The 23,803-nt window shown below is 41.6% G+C and overlaps 1 protein-coding gene across 1 annotated transcript in view; it reads right to left on the reverse strand.

The window, feature by feature from the left end:
• Positions 1–23,803, reverse strand: part of SETBP1 (SET binding protein 1) — a 187,943-nt gene that overhangs the window by 11,186 nt on the left and 152,954 nt on the right. The window contains exon 4 of the mRNA XM_032595326.1: positions 19,883–20,053. Coding sequence (XP_032451217.1) covers positions 19,883–20,053 — 171 coding nt within the window. The remainder of the gene's footprint in view (positions 1–19,882; positions 20,054–23,803) is intronic.

The raw sequence follows: 23,803 nt of genomic DNA on the forward strand, positions 1-23,803 counted from the left end.
TCATTATCAGTTGGCTTCCCAAATGTGAGGTGGAATAATTTCAAATTATTTTGAAATCCTAGTGGTGGTGGAGGGGGGGTGAGGACTTTGGTTTTGGCAGGATTCGATATTCACAAATCTTTCTCCTTATTGCTTATGATTTCATTGTCCCTCTAAATGTTTTCAGATTTTTCTCTCTTCAAATTGTTTCATTATTAGACAGTAATTTCTGGGCTCTTGCAGCAAAGATTGATTCCATATTTGCTCTCCTTCTTATAATGGGCCCATATCTTGCCTGCTCTTTGTTAGTTTTAAAAAATAATTATGAGTGGCCAAGGCAAAATGAAAATTCATGTCTTCATAACTGCAAAGCAAATCATCTTCTAGACCTTTCTCTGTATTTAAAATTGTCATGCAAATGGTTGACTTGGTTTTGGGCCCAGATGTAGCTTTTCTGTCTTTTAGTTCCCATTATCAGAGGATTGGCTCATCAGCATTTGTTGATTTGGTCACGTCTTTTATGATAATCAAAGACTGGACTTAGCACTGTGTTTTGCACACTGACTTTGCAGATGTAGGATAGGCACTGTGAGCAAGAGAGAGGCTAACAAGGCTTAGTTATATGTAAAGTTCCTCCAAAATAGGTGCTAATGATTTGGAGACTATACTTTGTCCATGTGCAAGACACATCTTAATTTGAGAAGAAAGTTCTGGGTGTGTCAGAAAGGGAAGCAAATTCATCTCTAGATTCGTTAGAATATTTCTTGCTGTTTAAATATCCCTGCAGGGAGGGAGGTAATACTGGGAGGACTGTTGAACTGCCTGGAGTTGCCTTCCAGGGTGGAAAGGGCTGGAACACTCTTTCCCTCAATCAAGGCAGACAGCTGCAGTATGAATTACATTGTATGGTGATCCAAGTTAAGATCCTTCGAAGGCAGAAGCCATGTCATTTCTTCGTACTCCCAGGATCCCCAGTCCAGGCTCATTCACACAGTAGCACATGGAACTGGCATATAGCAACACATGGTCAGCAAATACAAGCTCAAGGGAATTCACTTGTTTAATGTTCTCCCATGAAATTGTGCATTTTTTTTTTTTTGGTACTTTGTACTTAACTCAGTAATGATCTCTTGTTTTCCTAATGCAGCCTTTTATTTTTTAATGGGATGTATGAAGCAACTTGCCTTGGCATGCAAACGTTCTTCCTTTTTCCCTAGAATTTAAATTAACCTTATACAATCCTGGCCTTAAAGGCTCTTTTTAAAAAAGATGGCAAGTTGCCTCTGTTGGTGAGGCTTCTGCAAGGCAGGGCACATCTGAGTTGCTGTTGGTCATCAGCATAAGTGCCGTAGTACTGCTTTACAATTTCAAAGCTGTAATTTAGAATTAAGGGTTAGCAGATGTGGGAGATTTGTCATGATATAAAGGTGTCTCCATTCTATTTTTAAAGGCATAATACAGTTTGGGGTTTCTTTGAAAATGTGACTGGCTTGTGTGAAGCACACAGTACCTGCTTGATTCTTCCAGGGCACCTCCCACTTAGGGGTTTAAGGTAAAGCAACATCCTATCTTGGCTGCAGTGCCTTGGTGGTTGGGGGGAGCGGGGGGAAGGTGGGGATCCTGGTTTTGTTTTGCTCTTATTTCTCATTCTCCCTGGGACAAGTGAGGGTTGGAGGCAAAGTGGGCCTTTTGGCTGATGGAGAAAATGAAGCAGCGGGATGTACATGTTCACAAGGAGAGCTCTGAAGCAGCAAGGGCCATCAGGGTGCCTCCCCTACATTTTCTGGGAGACAGTATGGCATTAGGGATCCAGGAACTTGTCTCACATTGTCCTGCTGCCTCTGCAACTCTGCCCACATCACTCATAGCCTCTGTGCCTCTCCAGCTCTGATCACCTCTTAATTCAGCCACTTTCTTAGTGGGGTGCATGTTCCCATGGAGGAAGCAGGACTATCTACCTGGCTACAAGAAAAACATATTAATAGTTTTTATTTATATTACTTATATTTGATCTAAAAAGTAAGAACTAAGCTAAGCATTCTAATGCTTAATGTTTGGGGTAACTGTGATGCCCTTATTTGGGCTGTACATCAGATGTGTCACCTGTCACCGCTGGGCAGGAGGTACCTAGGAGAAGGGGGAGAGGTCACGTTCATTTAAGGGGGTTGGCGGGCATATCCATCAGTTTCTTACTTTTGGGAAGGGCACGTCCTATATTCAACACGCTATAATAGGTCAGCCCTTATGGTTCTTTTTAGGAAATTAAGATCTTTGAAAAGAAAAAAAGTCAAACTACTTAGTCATAAGATCAGGAATATCCATGAAATATGTCACATGCCGTGCAGTTTTATTGGTTTCTCTTAGCAAACTATACAAGAGTTGCCATTTTCAGAGGATGAATTTTGGCAGTTTCTTGTATAAAAAGACAAGGGTTCTAAATGTTCTCACCTTTGCTGTGCTGTCCATGGGCTGTCAGTGAAAAATACAAACAACTTAATGTCTCTTTAGGGTAAAATGGGAAATAATTTAACCGCTTTTAGGAAGAAACTCATACTTGAGACAGCATTTTTGACAACTGATTGAAAATGTTTCCATTGGCAATTTTGTTACTGAAAATGATATATTATAACCTATAAGATTCCTTAGATCTGCAAATTAAAAAATCTTGTAAACAGAGTTAACCTCCAAATGAAGAGTTTCAGAGATTTGAACTCATGAAACAATGCAATGCCTTTTGACATGAAAGACCATCTGATTGTCAAGGAAGTTGGTTAGACCAATTTCAACCACCTTTGCTTAACTGATGGATGGGACTGAAAAAAACAGTACATAAAACCTTGGATTGCAAGTAAGTAACTTGTTTTGGGAGTGTTCCACAAGACAAGCAAACACTTCTAATACACTTTAACTTGATAAACAAGCTATGTCTTGCAGTAGGAGTAGTACAATGTGAGGGTGAATGTCATGAGCCCATGGTTCTTTAAATTAGCTTTGATACACAAGTGCTTTGGATTACAAGCATGTTTCTGGTACAAATTATGCTCACAAACCAAGGTTTGTTATGCTCATAAAAACAAGGTTTTACTGTATTCTGATGTAAGCAAAATGCTGCACTTTGTCCTCTTGGATATATGTTTATGTGAAATACCCTTTCAATCTACAACATCTACTAATGAGTATTGAAACAAACTAAATTTGGAATCAGAGCTTCAAATTGGTTTATCACAAGTGTTAAAAAAAAAAACACACAAGGTTTTCAAAAGGAAATATTCAAACTCATTTAGTTGGCCCTCCCAAAACATTTTTAGAAAGAAATATTAAAATGAGTGTAAAATTTTGACAACAGTGAAAATATTTTTGTTTCCTTAATACAAAGTTAAATGAAATTTAAAATTATTTTAACAATATGATTTCAGATTTAGCTCAACATTTCAAAGTTTATATTTAAAATTTTTTTTAATGTTTACTTACTTTTGAGAGGGAGAGAGAGACAGAGAGTGAGCAGGGAAGGGGTGCAGAGAGAGGGACACACAGAATCCGAAGCAGGCTCCAGGCTCTAAGCTGGCAACACAGAGCCCAACACGGGGCTCCAACTCACCAATGGTGAGATCATGACCTGAGCCGCAAGTTGGACACTTAACTGACTGAGCCACCCAGAAGCCCCCAAAGTTCATATTTTAAAATATGAGTGTGTATATTCTGAATAGTGTTTACATGGAATTAACTGTTCAAAAGTATGTTAGTGATATCACCACATGATCAAAAATTTGGGCTGCTTTAAAGTCGCCCTTTCTGTTTCTAAACCCCTGAAGAGTTTATTCACTCAGTATTTAATTCTAGAAGATCTTAACTTTCCATGTGCGTAAGAAGCATTGAAACTTCTCAAAGACAGACCACACGTGTTCTTCATACACCTTGTGACAAAGAGCGTGGTGTCTTTTTCACAGTAGATTCTTGCTTAATATATCTTGCTGGATTATTTCACATCATAAGCTCCTAGAGACTAAAGTCTGGGTATCAATAATCTTTATATTCCCTGGAGCAGCTTTAATTGAATTGCATGTAATTCCATGGCAGTTGGAACAGTGTCCTATCCATGGAGAGCTTCTACAGTAAGGTTGGAGGCAGACCTGGATGCCTCTTGGTTAGTCATTTCTGAGCTCCTGCTCCCTAGGTTTTCAGCATCCTTGACTTCTCTGACCACAGGGAAATAACGCCAGTCATTTCATGAGGTGAGCTTTGGGAGAACCACTTGTGGCTTTGGACAGATAAAGGCAGTGGTAACTCATCTCCAGAGAGAAAAGTGCACAGAGGAAGAATGCAGCTAGGTCCCTCAGGGAGCCTCTAGGGGAGGTAACCAGGACTTGGTCAGAAAGCTAAGAAAGCTAGGTGAAGGGAGAGAGCTCACTGGCATATTCGTTAGTAGGAACTGCCCCGGAAGGGGTCACAGAAGAGTTTCAAAGCTGGGAGTCTTTCTGGGCATGATGCTTATTAGGGCCACAGTGGCTTCCCAGGCTTTTGGCGAGGAATGAACTGTAAGTGGTGGCACTCTTAAACTGGGAAATATGAGGGCCATTTAGGCTTACTCTGTTTCTTTCAATTAACTTTGGCTTTTGTCTGTTGCATGTGGCTCAAGCCCCAGCAGACTGAGTAGACAACTTGAGAGGCTGGATAGAAATGCAGTTAACGCCAAAAAGTTTGACGCTACATCTGCTGAGTCTCACAGCATGCCAGGTGGTCACACGGCGGGGGTGGTCACACCCTCTCAAAGGCCTCTTTATATTTCTTTTTCCCTTCCTCTCCAACGTGGCATAACTGTATCCTTAACCATAAATACCATCCCTTATATAATACACCAATTATTGTAGCTGTGTGTTCATACTTGATTGTGAGAGATTTTCTCGTTTAAATTTTGAAAAAAAAACAAGAAAAACAGGGAACAAAGAATAATGTGGCAAATATGATTTCATGAAAACATTTACATTTTTAATATTTAGGCTCAGATAAAATAAATCCTGTTGACCATGCTAGAGCTTTAGGAATTCTGTCAAATAGTAGTGCTTTATTTTTCTTCCTAGTTTTAATAATTGCATTTGTTTACTTAAATCCTCAGGCTTGTTATTTATGATCTGATAGAAAACACTGCCTGGGATGTTGTAAGAATAAGGTTCTAGTCTAGACTTTGCACTCCTCAGTTCTGTGTTTCTAGACAAATTCTTGACTCCTTGGCAGGACCCTTACTTGTAAAAAAAAAATTAAAAAGTCATATACCTCCAAGTCTTCTCTGTTCCAGGTAAGACATCCTTACTTCCTTCATCTGCGTTTCATATGAAATGAATTCTAGACTATGTTCCATTTTGATCCTGTTCCTCTGGAGATTTTAGTGTCTGTCAAATCTCATCTTAAATTTTGGTGCCTGGGATTGAACTGATTTTCCAAGTATGAAATGATTATGCAGAAAGATTGGGGTGATTAATTTCTGTGATCAAGGCACTACTATACTTCCGTTAATGAGAACTACATAAAAAATAAATAAATAAAACCTGCAAAGTTGTTTTTTCTCCCCCAGCAACATCACACTGTTGGCTCATATTAAATAGAAGCTCAATTAACTCCCTTAAATGCTTCCATATAAACTGCTACCAAACCTGGCCATTGCTGTGTGGAATGGGTTTTTGAGCTTAAATACAAGCTTTCTATTTAAATCTGCAAAGTTTTATTTTATTGGTTTTCGTCCAGTGTTCTAGTCTGTTGTGAAAGTTTTGAGTCTTAATTTTGTTTTCTCAGAGACTGCCCAGATTTGTAAAATTTACAGAGGGTTTGAATACCCTCAGAGTTAATAACTGTCCCTTTATCTCCTTCTGGGCATGATTCGTGTGACCCAAATATACGCTATTGCTTTTCTCTTTAAGTTTTTCAAGAAAAAAATGGTAATTTACACACACACACATTCACACACACACACACACACACACACACACACACACACAAATCCCTGTATTCATCATAAAAACAACAAGGAATTTATACCCATTGCTTTAGACTTTCACGTATTTTTGTGTCTGTCTGGTCAGTAGATGATGGATGTGCTACAGAAACAATGAATTTGCATTGCCTACAGGTGTGTGCCCAACTCTATTATTTCTGAGAGAGAGGATATTGCATCTGATGTTGGATTGGGTGGGGATGGGGAGTCTTACATTTTTCTTTTATCCACAGGCAATTCTCCTGCCCTAGTGAGAAAAGAAAAGAAAGGAAAAGAAAAAAGAAGAAACAAAACAATAGTCAGTATGCATCCAGTGCCTTCTAATTTCTGCTGGAATTCAGTTTAATTGGATATTCCTCTAAAAGCCACCGAGGACTCTCATTTCAATATTAATCTTTTTGGTCCCCTCTACATTGCTTGTATCTCTCTGACAGCATTTCATATAGTCTGTCCTGTGTTAAGATTATGGGATCAATCTGCATTTCTCTCTCCTTTTAAATTATGTTTTCTTAAGGAACAAGGGCCATGCCTTATCCGTTCTCATTCATTCTTGGAAGAAGCATTGACTAAGCCCACTCTGTGCCAGGCTCTGTGTTAGACACGCCATTCCGTGGCTTCCTCCCCCATGTGACCAGTACAGAGTTCAGCTGACTTACTTGAATTGAAATCAATCTATGTGACTTGACCTAAACCAACACTTACTGTCTGTTTTGTAAAGGCTGTGTGTGAAATATGAAAGGATTTATTGAAGGGGATCCAAATCACTGTAAATTAAATTAGATCTTCACATATTTCAGCTGTCCCCTACTCTCCTCAGAGCACCATTAACTGTCTGAAGGATCTAAGCTATGACCATAGCACTGAAGTACTGTGAAATATAGACTGATATCCAAACCACTCCATAGACATGCAGATTCAATGACAAAAATAAGTTTGGAATTTATTAAGTGCCTTTAAGAAAAGCAGCTTGAACATTTAAGCCCACAGATTGATTAAAATGATGGGGCTCCTGAAAAAGGGAGACATTTTTACATATTATATTTTACTTAGCTACCATCAAAAATAGGAGCCAGAGACAGAGAGGAACAGAGAGACAAGAGAGACAGAGAGACAGGAAGAGAGAGGATGAATGGTCTTTTCATTGCTGAACATTTGGATCAGAATTAAATGGTATATTGTGGGGGAGTGGTCATATGCTGTCTTGGCAAATACCTATACATTCAAGTTCTAAGCACTATGCCAGTAGTGTGTTTTTTTTTTTTTAATTTTTGCATTACCTTTTTTTTTTTTTTTTTTTCCCAAATATAAGCTTGGACAGACTCAAGACAGCAAATACTTCTTCCTCAGTTTAAGATTTGACAATTTAAGAGGAAAAGGCTCATTCATCATCTTTCCCTTTTAGAGACCATAAATTATTGGCTCATATACCATGTGGCTTGGATTCTAGGAAAAGTTAGTGTAAACAAACCCAAGTTACAATGCGCGGAGTAAGAGAGTGAGTCATAAACAGAACACAGACATATGCTCTCATATAAATAAGGGCTTGGATCATCAGCTTCCCAAAGTCTGCTTCCCATTAATTACACAACAAAATGAACTTTCCATATGTAAAGCCCAAATCACTTAACTCTGGCAACACGCATGAGACAAAGACCAGGATTGTGGCTTAATATTTAGGCACTAACAAACCTGGATTTTCAAAATAAGAAAAGTCCTCTCAAAATATCTTCAGGTATTGGAAGGCAAGAAAATTCCTTGGAGGAGTGTTTTTGAACATTGAAACTATACCTCGCAACCCAGGAACACTGCATGAGGCTGGCCTGCATCCCCCGCTGAATTTAAAGGTAATATCAGGCTTACTCTCTTTTGTTCTCAGCTCTCTCATCTTTATGGGGCAAGCCCTGGGTCCAGGCCACACAGGGTGTTCAGACATTGCTGGGATCATTGAACAGTTGAAATTCCCTCCATTAGTACCTTCTCTCTGTCTTTTGAAACTGCACATGGCGTGTTTCCTCATTATTGTGAGAAGGCTATCTGGTCTCTCTTAGTTGAAAGCACTATCAAGGAAACATGTAACAATTGCTGGGGAAGAGGATTCAACAGGTGGAAGCCACTGAGTTCTCTCCTTGTGTTCCTTTCAAAAGCAGACATCATAAAAAAAAAAAAAAAAAAAAAAAAAAAAAAAACTAACAGAGTTAGTTACAAAGGACATTTAAGTAACAGATGTCACATTGTAGGAGCCCTGGGTGGGGGAGGGGAGGGGAGAACAAGGACTTTCATTCTTTGCTGGGGAGGTGTGCAGCGTCTTTGATTATTCATTTACTCAACATTTACTTTGGTAACAACAACTTTGTATCATACCATGGAGTTTACAGGTAAGATGATACAAGGTAACATTCCTGCTATCATGTGAAAGAGAAAGGGGAAGAAATGAACATTTTGGGGGAAACTACAGTGCAGTTTGCAGTATCTCACATGCATCCTCATTTAATTGTGGTCGCAACCACATGAGAACATTACTGCCTCTGCTGTACAGAGATGAAAACCGGGACCTCAGAGGTTAAATCGTTTTCCCAAGGGCACACATCTTAGAAGTGATGGACTGAAGGATGCAAGCAAGCAAGGGCTGCCCTATTTCAAAGCCAGTTTCAAACCATATTTCCTTAAGAAAGTGAAGAAGACAGGGAGCTAGATAGAGTGAGAAAGCCTGGGTTTCCCTGTTACTTTTCTACTATTGACTGCATCAGAGTGCCAAATTTCTCTGAATTTCACAATCTCAAAGGCCTCCTCCAACCTCCAAATTCCATAGTTAAATAACACAAGATGTTACTACAGACTATTCCTGCTACTTCTGCTAGATTAGGAGTTCCTGCACATTGTTTTGATCCTGTTACTTTGTCCAGTCCAAATGCCTTTGATGGCTCCCTGTAGGGGGCCAGGCTGCCAGTATAATGAGTGAAGTTGGTCAGGACCCTGAAGGAAGATCGGGGAAAGCGTGGGGTGGGCCAGGGGAATAAGAAATGAAAGAGAATATAGCCCATCTAACGGGGCTGAGGTTATTTTGTATCAATCAGTTGTTGCCAGGTAGGAACCTGAGCCCAAAGTTAACCAGATAGTCTGAATTTCAAAAAGCCAAAACTCTTGATTATTAGGTAAATCCGTTGTTCACAAACTGAGTTTTTAAAAATGTATAACCCCCTGTAAGCCAATCAGAGTACAACTGCAGATAGCTATTGGCCCATGGCTGCTATTTTGCGATCACTGCCTCTCAGAAGGTTTACTGTGCCTCATTCTAGAATTTCAGGTTCTCCATATTCTGACCCCAAATCTCTCTTCCAGCCTCACTGGTCATTATTTCCACACATACTCCTATCTCAGAGACATTGTAAACCTGTCCCTCTGCTCCCATCTGCTTATTTAATTCAATCCATCCCCAGAAAGCTCTTTCAGTCCTTCTCTTCCCAGATTATTTTACCATATCCCCCAATCTCCTCTAGTACCATTTGGTTGGAAATTCATAACTTATCCATTGCTCAGTGATATCTCTGTTAGGATCTGAGATTGTTATTCAGCCTCTTCACTTGTTAATATTATTTGGTCATCTCATGTTTTAGAGTCTGGCCTTCCCAAATAGCATGAAAGTTCCCTAGGGCAGGGGTTAATCGTATATGTATCAGTGTGGCAGATACTTAAAAAAATATTTGACAATTGTAACAAAGCCTTACAAAAGTTCCAGTAAGATGAACTTGATATAGCATTTAACACCCTCATGGGTGTTTTGGGAGGCTTTGACTGTGCCCTGAGATATAAAGGTACTTGGAGCAGTGAGTGAGGAAAAAAATTCTAAAGATAGTTAATGGATGTTATGATTTGAATCATAACATGACTAAATTATGACTTAATATGCTTAAATCATTACAGGGCATGACTTCATTCTTGACATGAGAGGGGTCAAGATATAGTGATATATTGTTTCAAATATGTGATTGGTGTTTTCATCTGCTATTTCATTTCTTTTGCACCATGGCCTAAAGGTCAGAAATCACTTTTCCCATTTCACTGATGGGGAAACTGAGACTCACAAGTCTCAGAAGGCTCAGCGACTTAACTAAGAGAATTAGTAAGTTCTGAAAAGCTGTATGATAACCCTGGTCCTTGAATTCCAAATCCACTTTCCACTACATATCCATGTGGTGGCCAGGAGTCCAGGTTTCCTAATTCCTACTCAGGCCAGATCTGTAGTTCAGTTCACCTCTCTGGGTTCAATTTTCTTATCTCTGCCATGAAGGGATTAGTGGAAAGCCCTTCCATGCGGTCTAACCCAGTCTTGTTTGGTCGGACTCCAGTTTATGCAACAAGAGAAGGAGATTCCCTGGGAGGATGCTGGGGCATTATTCTAGTTGCTCCCAAAGGTGGAATGGAGGGGGCTGACCGGTGAGGGATAGTGCGGTCAGCCTGTCTGTCCGTCTGCCACGTCTGTTTTATAATCCTTACTCTCTTTTCCCTCACTGCCTCCTTTCTCCCTATCCCTCTTTCTCTGTCTCTTCTCTGCTGTAGACAGACTATAGCCTGCCTGGACCACTAAAGATCATTCTTAATGACAGTCATTACACAGTTCTTCTACGTTGCCTGAGGCCATTTCCACAGCAATGAGCAGGAAAGACCTCGCCTCCGTTCTCAACAGCTGGGCACAGTATGCCAACTTCACTGGAACCAAGAAGTTTTTCAAAAACTCTCCATTAATTACAGGAAACCCAAAGCACTGTCCCCCCTTCTCATTAACACAGTTGCTTTCGGTGGCCACTAAATTATCTCGCCACCATTAAACCAACAATCTAATTAGACCTGTGGAAATGGAAAGAGCCCGTGAATGAGGCAGGCACACCACTTTCATCTCAAAACTGATCATAAAATATTTGTGCCCTTTCGTTCTTGGCCACATAAAATCTCCCCCTAGAAGAGTCTCTTTTCACTCTCTTCGATTTATAAAGAGGAGCTTGAATATTTGATATAAAATGAGTATCTTAATAGAAATCGCTTCATGTATGGGAGGTTTTCTTTCCCGCATTTCGCTGAGCACGGTGTCCTCATTACAATAATCGCACCTGACTCCCCCTGCGTGTGATGCCTCACAGCCAAACCTCCCACTGGGCTTCAATGGAGGTGTGAATGATACCATCACTGGGAAGAAGATAAAATGTATTATTATCATTACTCTATTTTTAAGAGGGTCTGACTGTGGCAAGAGGTGGTTGGGAAGCATAATCTGTACGAAGCATTCAGAGAAGATAAATTGAGTTAAGTTCCTCACAGACACAGCACTTTCAAACCTGTTATTACACCTTCAGTCTTTCCTAAAATCTCAACTCTGGAGGGGGAAAAAAATAGTTAAATCAAGTCCAGGCATGTTTATTGAGTATTTACGATGTACCCAGCACCTTGCAAGGTTCTTGACACCCAAATATGATTATAAGTTGCTCAACAGCCTGGCTTTTGCTTCTCTTATTTTCATCCCATATAACAACACAAGGTTTTGGGGATTTGTGAGATACTTGATACTCACTGAAGGGGGCAAACCTGAAATAGGAAATATGATTGTTGCTCTTGGGAAGCCAACACTCTGGGCACAATGCAAGACTATTATATATAAAATAATTAAATTACAGCCTAGCTTTCCATTGAGTGGCTCATCCCCCAAATATCATAGAAGAACTGAATGAAGGGAGACACGTGTACAAGTCCCTCCTTCTCCTCTCGGAATAAAAACACACTCGTGTATTATGTATACTGTGCCATATAGGCTGACTCTTTAACTTGAAAATAATCTTGCCTTGTGAATATCCTGGTGGCATTATCCAGGACCTGGTCTGCCATTACTGAACAAAAGATTCTGGAGGCCCTGGAGGTCCCTTTCAGGTAGCTGCTTCTGCTGACCATTCTTTGGATGGTTTGCGGTTTCTGGTACTAATGGAAAATAAAGGCAAATCATTGTCTCTCAACTTGAATGAATATAATTCTGAGGTATGTATTTTCATGCACCAGATGGTTTTATGCAGGAAAAAGTTGTTGTTCTGTTCATTTTGACTAATATTTAATGATTATCTATTGTTTGCCCACCTGGGTGCTAGGTACTGGGATTTTAAAGTTGAGTAGGATCTGACAATAGGGGAAGGGACAGTCCAGCATGGGGCACAGGCATGAGCACAGACACCATATTAAATACAGGAGTCAATTATCAATGGGCTTATAATAGGGGGTCATGGAATATAGAAAATGTGGCATAGGGAAGGATTCGTAGAGTTGAAGTCACCATGCTCTGTATTGAAGAATGGTAATGAATTAGCCATCTGTATGGCTTGAAGGGTGGGTGAAGGGAGAGGGGAACATCCCGCATGGAAAACAGATAATCACTTAATGGCAATGACAATAATAACCACAGCAGTGGCAACAGTGCTCATTTGCTAAACTCTTGTTATGTGCCAGGCACTCTGCTAAGATTTTCACAAGGGCTATCTCATTTATTCCTCACCACAATCCTCTTACACTAGGTAGTATGCTTTCCTCCATTTTACAGATGTGAGCATTGAGGACCAAGATCAGTCAGCTGTTAAGTGTAGCACTGAGATCTCAGTGTAGATGATCTGAAGCAAGGATATATGCATTCCAGTAGAGCAGTGCATGGCCCACGTGTGGTGTGAAGAAAAATGGGCCAAACGTAGAAACAAGGCAAATGGAAGGGTGCATGTCTTTCTGGATTCCTAGAGTACCATTTTACAGGCCTGCCCCCATGATTAATTACCTAGGGAAATGTAGCTTTGTTGCATTTGCTACCCATTACTGATTACAGGCCCAGACTCTGCCAGGAAATATGTTAACTTGAAGATTTTTGCTCAAAAAATATGCAAATGATTTCTGACTGGTAGCAAAGATAAGCCCAGAGGTTATGGTTTTATTGCCCATTAGGACATTAACTGAGCCATCTCGCTTGATGTTCTTTCTTCAGTGCTTACATTCCTATAATGTCCTGTCCCTCTAATTCTTCTCTGGATCAGCTTTATCACCATGTTGGTTTCCTCATTAAAGAGTTGAGTGAATTTTTGACCTGAGTTTTTAGTTTTTTGAAAATCACACTCTTACTGTAGGATTCCCAAGGAGTTTGGTGCTGGCTAACATTTAAGGAGATGTGGTTGGAGCAGAAGAGGCAGGGGGTAGATTCTGGAGTGTTTGGTGCTTCTCTAGGACGCTTGTAGCTTTGGCCATGGGGACAGCTCAGCTGCTCTAGAGGTCTGTATCAAATCAGAAAAGGGCTTGTTTCTTCCTTATGGGGCAAAAATAAAAATAATTTTTGGAGGTTTTTCGGAAGGCCTTTGGTGTGATGGGATCTTCAAGGAAGCGCAGAAGTTTCCAATCCTACTGGGTCTCTTCATGGCCCAGAGCCAAGGGGAGGGGGCTTTTCATGAGCCTCACATTCAGTAGAGGTCTCCAGGCAAACAGACTCATTCTGTGCTGCTTCAACATGGGCCCATAGGCAGCACTTTTCAGGCAATTTGAAGAATTCATTTTTTAATGACATTTAAATGTTTAAATGTCATTTAATTAATTTTTATGTTTATTTTTGACAGAGAGAGAGAGAGAGAGAGCGCGTGCACAAGCATGAGTGGGGGAGGGGCAGAGAGAGAGGGAGACAGAATCCCAAGCAGATTCCACACTGAGAGCACAAAGCCAGATGCTGGGCTCAAACTCATGAACTGCGAGATCAAGACCTGAGCCGAGGTCAGGAATCAAACGCTTAAACGGACTGCACCACCCAGGTGCCCCCGAACAATTGATTTTTAAAAATAAAGCTTTATTTTCTCTACATCTTTTCTGAAGTTTTTCTACTGTATATTTTAAGTGATTAATCTGGCCTTATAGGAATTTGTTTTACAATTTGAAGACTTCTTCAGTTTGTATACTTATAGCCCTTAGATGTTCCAAATCCTATTAACTTGCATATTTATTTGCTCTGTTTTGGTTGTTTGAAAGACAAGGCTTTTGGCTGAATTGATTCGCTATTTTGGCTAGGAGCGTCAGAGGATGATTCCACGTAGGTTCAAAGCACATAAAAGAAATAATTTTACAATTCTTGCAAAGGAATTTGTTGCTTTTTGCATCTGAATATTATTTCATTACTCTGGGACCCTCTCCATTGATAGCAGTTGGTTAACTACAAAGTCAGAAATGCTAGAATTTGGTGGTCAGAAGCAATTTTCATGATTATTTTGCTCCAGCCACTAGAATACTGGATTTCTTTCTAATTCCATTAGAATTAAGAATGTATTCTTTTATTTGTGAATGTAACTTTTCTTTTTTTTTTAAGATCTATTTATTTATTTAGTTTGAGAGAGAGAGAAAGAGGGAGTGTGAGCAAGATAGGGGCAGAGACAGAGGGAGAGAGAGAGAATCCCAAACAGGCTCCATACTACCAGCACAGAGCTCAACGCGGGGCTCAGTCTCAAGAACTGCCAGATCATGACCTGAGCCAAAATCAAGAGTCAGGGGGCGCCTGGGTGGCTCGGTCGGTTAAGCGTCCGACTTCGGCTCAGGTCATGATCTCGCGGTCCATGAGTTCGAGCCCCGCATTGGGCTCTGTGCTGACAGCTCAGAGCCTGGAGCCTGCTTCGGATTCTGTGTCTCCCTCTCTCTCTGCCCCTCCCCTGTTCATGCTCTGTCTCAAAAATAAATAAATGTTAAAAGAAATTAAAAAAAAAAAGAGTCAGATGCTTAGCCGACTGAGACACCCAGGTGCCCCTATGAAGGTAACTTTTCAGTCTTAAGGTTTTGCATCTTGATTACAGGTATCTGTCAGTTCTGATGGGGCTGATAGTTGGTTAAACGGCTTGCCTAATATCAGTCTTTGCCTTCAGAAGCAAAATGTCTAAGCATTTAATACACTTGTGAAATTTATTTATTTTTTTGTCTTTTACAGGTAGTTTATTTTTTAATTTTGTAATTATTATTAAAGTTTTTATTTAAATTCCAGTTAGATAACAGTGTAATATTAGTTTCAAGTGTACAATATAGTGATTCAACACTTCCATACAACACCTGGTGCTCATCATGGCAATCGTACTCCTCTTTAACCCCCTCACCTATTTTACCCATCCTCCCACCTGATATTTCTGCTTAGGTTTTGGTAGGTTTTTTTTTTTCTTAATTTCTAAAGGCTTATTCATTTTTCAGAGACAGAGACAGACAGAGCATGAATGGGGGAGGGGCAGAGAGAGAGGGAGACACAGGACCTGAAGCAGGTTCCAGGCTCTGAGCTGTCAGCACAGAGCCCAATGCAGGGCTGGAACCCATGAAGTCGGATGCTTCACTGACTGAGCCACCCAGGTGCCCCTAGGTTTTGGTACTTTTAAACAAAGATCACACAGTTTTAGAGAATAATGGATTAGGCTTGATAGGAAACAGATACAAACCAGGAGCTTTGCTCCTCTGCTTTCTTCTGTTAGCTCTAGCCCAGCCACACCTTGAACAGTTAAGATTTGATGATAACAACCGTGATAACAACACATCTTTTTTTTCTCCTGGGATTTAAGATGAGAGGATATCTAGTGTGAATCAGTGTGTGTGTGTGTGTGTGTGTGTGTGTGTGTGTGTGTGTGAAAGAGAAAGAGAGAGAAGGGCACAATGGATATGCTTGCGCATTTTTCCATCATTATGACTAGTCTTTCAGGTGCAGGACTACAGAGAATTTATTGGTGTTTTACTGAGTTTATAAATAGAGTTTATAAATAGATTATAATCTATTTAATAATATAGTCTCATGTTAAATACAAAGGTGGGGGAGTGTGTTTCAGTAGTGAAATCACACATTTTCTACACGTTGCATGACCTTCCTGAGAAGTTAGTTCAATATGTAGGAAAACAGAAAAATTAGCCTGACTTATTGAGGTACGGATTATCTGATATGGTTATTAAATCATGATTGGGACAGTGCAATAGAAGTTATTTCAAATTATGCATCACTTTGAACAAACTTTATTGAAGCCTTTACTGCATTAGCCCTAATTACTCACAATAATGACGCAGTGCTCCCTTGAATCAGACCCTTCACTGTGGCAGGGGACTGTGGCTGATCGATAGCTATTGAGCAGTTTGATCACGAAGGCTGACCTGCCAGAGCACCGGTGGCAGCCACGGCCATCCCTCCTTCCCGGTAGCTCACAAACTGACATGTTCTCAGTCTGGCCTCCCTCTCCCGCAGCTCGTCTTCTGCCTCTTCCTCCAAATCAATAACTTCATAATCAGCATGCTTCCCAGACTCCGAGAAGCTAAAAATTGCCTTAAACAAAACACACCCTCCCCCTTAACCCCCACCCCCATCCACCCACACACACACACTTGAGCTAGAAAAGACATGTTTTTTAACTTCTGACCATATGCATTTCTCCCACATTATAATGTTGATAAAATAAGGTGAGAAATGTTCCCCCCCCCCTTTTTTTTTTAACAAAGATCACCTATTTGAAAAAATACTGTTAGGACTATAGACTGATTAATTATTTGGCAAGTATTTACCAACAGCCTACCACATGTCCGTCAAATGTTTTCCATTTGGTTGTTAACTTCCAAGATGGAGCATGTTTTTCTCAGATGTCTCCCACCATGTTTAGTGCTATGTAAGTACACAGCTACCGTCTCACAATGATTCATTTCACTCAGTGATTACTTATTCAGTGTCTACTATGTGTCAGGGGCCTGTACTAGATAGGTTAGTATTTATTGTTATTATTTTTATTTCAGAGAGAGGCAGAGGGAGGGAGAGAGAGAGAGAGAGAGAGAGAGAGAGAGAGAGAGAGAGAATCCCAAGCAGGCTCTATGCTCAGTGCAGAGCCTGATGTGGGCTCAATCCCACTACCTTGGGATCAGGACCTGAGTTGAAAGCAAGAGTTGGATGCTTTACTGACCCAGCCAAGCACCCTGTAGCATTCATTCATTCTTTTAAAAGGAAAGGAATTTCTAATTAATTGAATTCTTTCAGTATATATATTTTTTATCTCAATACAGGATTTCTCAAATTAGTTTTTTTTTCTAAGACACTTAGTTTTATTCTATTTTCCTTTCTCCTCCCTCAGCCCTTGTCTGGATCTTCAAAACCATTCTGTGAAAAGGATGACCTATTGAAAACAGGCCAGAAGTACTTCTAAGTTTCCTTGCTTATGGCCAAAGATGAAAAAGGGATTCTAAAGAAAACAAAAATGAATTGTCTCATCACAAATATATATGACTAATGCAGAAGCATACAACTAAATGAAATCAAACCAAGATACTATTTACTGCCTTTCTACTGTGTGCTTTCCCATAGTTAAAACATCAAATGATGAGTTTTTCCTCACTATTCCCTAAAAGAAGTAGGGATCCATAATTAGGGAGAAAGAAATCTGCCTTTTCTAATGTTGAGCCTGTGATAGAAGTGAGATTCCACTGGAAATCAGGCAGTAAATCAAGAAGTTTGGGTTCTAATCCAATTGCATGACCTCAGGCAGATCTCTGAATCTCGGGAGCAATCATGTGTGAATCACATGTGAAACAGGGTATTGGACATGAGCCCAGGCTATGTGACCCTAACTCTCTCAGGTTTGTGGGAATCCATTTATCTGTGGGGAGTGGAATCTCAGGAAGGTCTGGCCTCCAGCACCTGGGGAAATCTCTGGCTGGTTTTCTCCCCAAAGTTCTGCATCACAGCCTGAGACCCGGAAATGGACCAAATCTGTGAAATTCTCACGAGGGTCTCATTTTAGCACTGCCAAAAATAAACAGCCCATTCCCGCATCCTGAAACATGAGAGCTTTGGCTCAGCTCTGATTACCAGAGAGGCAGGTTTAAAAGTTTAATACCCACCTGGTTTCTACGCCTTTTTGGCATATTTGTAAACAACTGAATGCAAACAGAGGAGGCAAGCCCGTGGAAGCAGGAGGTCCCAAGAACACATTCTCTCACTCTGGATGGAAAGAGCTGAGGGGAGAAAAATGGCGGACCACCTGTCTTTTGCCCCTGGGAAATATCTGTGCTTGGCAAGCAAAGGCGGAAACATACAGGCTAATTTCTAAATCCATGAAGGGAGGTCTCCAGAGCTTAGCCAACAAGGTTGCATAAGTAATTATCTGCGTGGATAGTGCAGACCCCAACCCAAATCTTTCACTCCAGCCAAGTGATCCCTTCTCAGAGTTCCATGCTTGACACCAGCTCCCGTGTCCTGGACTATGTCCACATCACTCCCTCTGCCTGGACGCTTTCCTGCAAAGGTAGCACCATCTGTCAAGTCTCAGATAACTTCTTCCTCATTCACCTACAACTTTCCCTCTGACCTCTTCCTGTTTCACTGCAGCCATCATTTACCTGGCATTTCCACCAAGAACTTTTCACTTCACACCTAGCCTGTGAAAGGTGGGTAGATTCATGATCACACTTAAGAGACTATCCCATTCCTTCTAAGCGATATTTCTCAAACGGCTGAGGAGAACAGCTCTTCCAAGAGATATTAAGAGCTCTTGCCAGAAAAATGGGTTTTGTGGTCAGACAAGATTGTGAAATTTGGTGTCTCTCCCTCCTGGAACCTCAGAGTACACACTGATCAATTAAAGATCTGAAAAGCCCTATGGAAGAGAAGCAGGTATAAAGCAGCATTCCCTATATTCGCTTAACTATAAATATAGCTTTTACCGCAAAACACCTACTAATACTTTGCAGAACTCAATTTGGGAAATGTCACTCCAAATATTTCCTACTGCTATTTCAACTGGGTGCATTTTCTAATTACCAATAATTTCCATGAAGGAGGTAGGTATGAAGACAAGTTGAGTTCTCTGTTCAAAGCAACCTGGTCACTTAGAAGATGAGTTTAGAATGAATATCACTAAAGAGTCTCCTTTTGGGCTTCTAAGTATAATAGGCATTTCTAAATACTATGATATGCTTAACATTTACCAATGCATTAATTCCACAATGTGCCATCATTCTGTGTGCCACGAAGATAGCAAGAACCTAAATCATGGCTTCTACCTCTGAGGTATGTACAATTTCATTGTGAGGGAGAAGAAGTTAATGGAAGACAGTTCTGCAGTCTCTGAGTAGGTAGCAAATGCATGGTGCAGACACTGGGTGCTGTGTGCATTCAGAGGAGGCTGGGCTTTGAAGTTCTGTGGGATGGGGAGATGGGGATGGGAGTTGAGGAAGCCTGTCCTCAAAAAAAGGTGTTAAGCCAAGTCCAAGGCCTGCCTTCTTGGAACAGGGAGGCGCTGCCAGGAGATTATGTGGGGAGCAGAGGAAGGCAGAGCATCTGGGATGCCTGAATAAAGATTTTATATTTTATCAACTGCTAGTGAGGAGTCTGGTGGCTAATGAGGAATTCATGACATCACGGGGTAGGATGAATCAAGGCCTTGGGGAAACTCTGGTTGCCATCTCTCAACCCCAGTGAGCCAGGGAGCAAATAAAATGCAGTGGTGAAGAGCATGGCTACTAGACCGAAGTTGGAATCCTAACTGCCCACAGGTGTCTGGGGGCAAGGTTCTTGACTCTTAGCTTCCTCTTCTGAAATGAGGACATAGGTATTTATTTCACAGACTTATTTCATGAGTTACATGAGATAACATATAAAGCCCTTGATGTGGAGATTAGGAATTACTAAGGCTTGATAAAAAATAATTAATACTGCTATCATTCAGTTGCCACTCACAGGCCTCTGCCCCCAGGTCCTGAGCTCATCTCCTTCCTTTCCTTCCACTTGAAATCCAGTGCTGAAGCATTCTCAGTGTCTGTGGGAGGTTGACTACACAGAGAACCTATATGCAACAGCACACGCCCAGTGGGCCTTCCTTCTCCATGCCCACCATCACGGGGATGAACCAAAAGCATTTGAGAAGTGCTCACCTGCATCGGACGTTGCTGCAGAAGCAGCAAGGAGAGATAACACTGGGGTTGGTGGGATTGCAACACTGTCAACTGCGGCTGGCTTCTTCCTGGTCATCATGGTGGACGCAGAGCCCTCGTTCTTACTATGTGGTGCCGTTTGGTCCACTTTTAGGTGGGGACTTGGCATTCCTAAAAGATAATAACCCCAAAGCTTTCAGTTACTTGAAAGGAACAGGAAAACAGACAACAGAAAACCTGAAAGTGAGTTGAGGAAATGGTTAAATCATCTGACCTCCTTCTGGTCCAACAAGAATGAAATTTTAGAACGTGTAAAAAAAATGTTAGCAGCATGACTGGTTTTGGTTTTGTGGCTGAGATTAGTGGTGACAACATTCCAGTTTGGCTGCCTGGAAGTGGGGGCACAGGTCCAACGAAGCAGTAGGATTTAGCAGGTACCCTTTGTCTTCCATGGGTCAAGGAGCGCGTCTTCACAGAGGCTGTGCTGTGTGCGGGGTGTGAAGGGGAGAAGCAGGCCCCACCCTAGCTTCTCATTGCACCTGGCTGGGGAGGCCAGACTAAAGGAGAAGGAAAAATTGGGTAACACATAAAGGCAGGCTTGTGGGTTGTTCATCCTTGGTGCTTGGGGAGTGCTAAGGGGTTAGGGATTAGTGTGGGGAGAAGTTCCAGAGCTCACGCTAAAGCACAAGGAAGAGGGAATGGCTTTCTCAGTGCCGAGAAGAGCATATGCTAAGTTATGGCTGGGGAGGAAGTTGACTCAGATGAGAGGTCAGTCTGCTACAGCAGAAGATGCCCTATGGGGTCTGGTGTGTGACGACAGTCAGCAGGCTGAGTGAAAGTTGATTTGGGGGCTTTTCGGGGTCTCTGGTCCTAATAAGCATCATAAGTCATGTCTTTGTGATGCTGAAAAGAACCCCTGTGAGGTGCCTCTGTAAAAGGGCCTGGACATTTACTCTACAACAAACTGTAAGAGCTATTCTGGAACCTTGCTTCCTGGGATCGAATCCAGGCTCTCTTATTTCTTAGCTGTGCGATCACAAGTGAGTTACTTAACCTCTCTAAGCTTTAAGATTCCTTACCTGTACAAACGGGGCAGAACAGTATAACCTCACAGGGGTGGTTGAGAGCATCCCTGAGTCAATTAATGTAGGGTGCTTACCACAGTGCCTGGCACACAGTCCATGACATAGAAGTGCTTCCTGCTACTATTTATTATTCCTATAATTACTACGGCCAGTACTGTAGCCTGCTGCTTCCTCAGGGCAACTGAAATCAGCTGGCAAATCTGCTCTCTTCTCTGACTTGACCAAGGATCTCTGGGCACCTTCAATAGCGCTGGCTGCCGAAAGGTGACTCTCCAACTCATCCAAGCCTAAGTCCAGAGGCTAGGGGTATCTGATCCAATGGTCATCTACACAGAGTTTCTTCATTTCTAGGCTACCTGCCACCCACAGCACCAGCAACAAATGAGGCTTTATCACAAGAGTTCTTGACCCTTTGGTTCCAACCCAACCAGCTTGAGTTGTTCAGTCCCTCTCCCAGAGAAACATTCTGTCACCACCATAGTAAGGCCAGCTCAGGTAGGCCTGATGGCAGCCCAGTGAAGTGTGTAGCACAGAAGTTACTATTTGCTTAATTTGGCAGGTGAGGAAAACACATTTCTGAGTGCTTAAGAGAAAACTGAATAAACCGACACAGCCCTAATGTCAGAGCTGGGATTTTGCAAGCAGCCAGATGCTAAATCCTGGACCCATGGATCATCCTGGCCCAGCTGGTCGTCTTCTAACACCTGTCCACCGCACCACCCTAGTCTGCCGACAGCATAGTTCACATTGAGGGTGCACAGGCCCTAGTATCACACCTGGAAAAAGCACCCACCTGTAACCATCTGAGGAAGAAAGTCATGTGACATTTTCATTTACCCTACTACTACCGTCCTCCTATTCTCCATCCCGCCCTCTGAAACTCCCCCTCTTGTGCTGCAAATAACAATACCATTTATGCTTCCTTGGATTTTATATTTCATAGCATTTTGACAGTGGAGGTAGACAGACATCAAATCCTATGACAGGAAGATTGCAAGGCATGACCATCAAGAAATCAGGAAGGGCACCAAACGTGTATAGTATGCCCATCTGAGAGAAATGCAGGCATGTCAGGGATAGGTTAGACACACACATATAACCCAGGTAAAATACATACAGAGTCACCCACAAGGGGATGTACGCAAACAGTTAACAGTGGTTATTCTCAGGAAGGAGGGCACAGGCAAGATTGGTGAGGAAGAAGAAGGAGTTTTTACTTTTACTCCCTAGCCTTCTTTATTGTTAATGTTTTTTAAACCACAAACATCTTTTTTTTTTTAATATTTAAAAAAAATTTAAGGTTTATTTTTGAGAGAGAGAGAGACAGAGCATGAGCAGGGGAGGGGCAGAGAGAGAGAGGGAGACACTGGATATGAAGCAGGCTCCAGACTCTGAGCTGTCAGCACAGAGCCCAACGTGGGGCTCAAAATCACAAACAGTGGAATCACAACCTGAGCCAAAGTCAGACGTTTAATGGCCCCTAAACCACACACAACTTAAATTCTTTTTCCTTTGAGAAAATAAAAAGACTTTGGGCGAAAATCTAGAAGTCTACCAGAGCATGGGCTTTGGGGTAGAATGATATGCTTGACCAACTGGCAGCTAACAATCTGAACTGGGGACAGCACACCCGGTCTGATGGGGATCCCCCATTTCGGTGCTCTCTACCACCAATGTCATGCTCCCATTCAACAGATGCAGGTGTGCCTTTCCATAGCACACCTCTGGAATGCTGAGCCATCAGAGGTCTGTTGGATAACAGGTCCTTTGGAAAAACCCACTGATATGTCGTCTTTGTACCTGTGGACACAGGGTGGGCAGGTAATTCTTTGCTCAAATTATGACATGCTCAGGGAACAAGCCATAAACAGGATTAGCAAGTGGATATTTAACTATCACCTGGGAACAAACTGATTTCAAGTCATTTTCGTTGTACCCATTTTCATGCAAATGTTCACAATCCAAATTAGTCTCAGTCCACATCATTTCATTAAAGTTCATTCGATCATACCTCTATTGGGCATACTTTGCTACTCAAGTGTTTATGTTAAAAGTAATAAAATGACACTTAGAAACTCTATAATTCAAATTGTCACTATTTAGCTGTCTTGAAAACCCTAGATAATTCAGGATTTTCTAGATTATAGTACTGTTTGTTAGTTGCCATCCAATGAATTTGAAAACCAATTAGGAAAAAAAAAAGAAAGAAAAAGAAAAAAGAGCCATGACGTTTTCTCAGACATTTTTGGGTTTTGAGAGGATTATGGAAACAATCCCAGAAATAGCATACATGAGCAAGTATATTAGATAAGCTTTCAACAAAGACTAATCTAGCAGCATTTGTAATCCACAAAACCTGCCTGAAAGCACAGGGCTTCGGGGACTGGAATGGGTGACCCCTCATGGGAGAGAGCATTGGGCAGGCAGGCCACCCCACATCTTTGTTTCCCTTCATTCCAGGTGGCAGCTGATGCCCCATGGAGAGGTGCCTAAATGTCCAGACAGGTGTTAAATAGTTCAGAACCAAGTTCTCAGAGATATGGGGTGAGGGCAGAGTGCTGGGGCATTTGGAAAGCTTCTTTTCAGCATGGGCTGGCTTCCTTCTCTCCATGGGAGGGAGATGTCTGAAGCTGGAGGTTCACCATTAAGGAAACCCAGATATTTGCACTGTGCTGACTGAGCCATTGAGACATGTCACTGCGACTTACCCTGGGACCTGAGTAAAGGTGGGCATGGCTTTGATCTGGGGAGGGATTGCTTTTCAATCCTGGACAGCAGACTGTATAGAGAGCACACGTGGTGGATGTGTGTTCAGAACCTCCCTAAACCCCAACAC

The sequence above is a fragment of the Lynx canadensis genome, chromosome D3, assembly GCF_007474595.2.
Source record: "Lynx canadensis isolate LIC74 chromosome D3, mLynCan4.pri.v2, whole genome shotgun sequence".
In the NCBI taxonomy this organism is placed as follows: Eukaryota; Metazoa; Chordata; class Mammalia; order Carnivora; family Felidae; genus Lynx; species Lynx canadensis.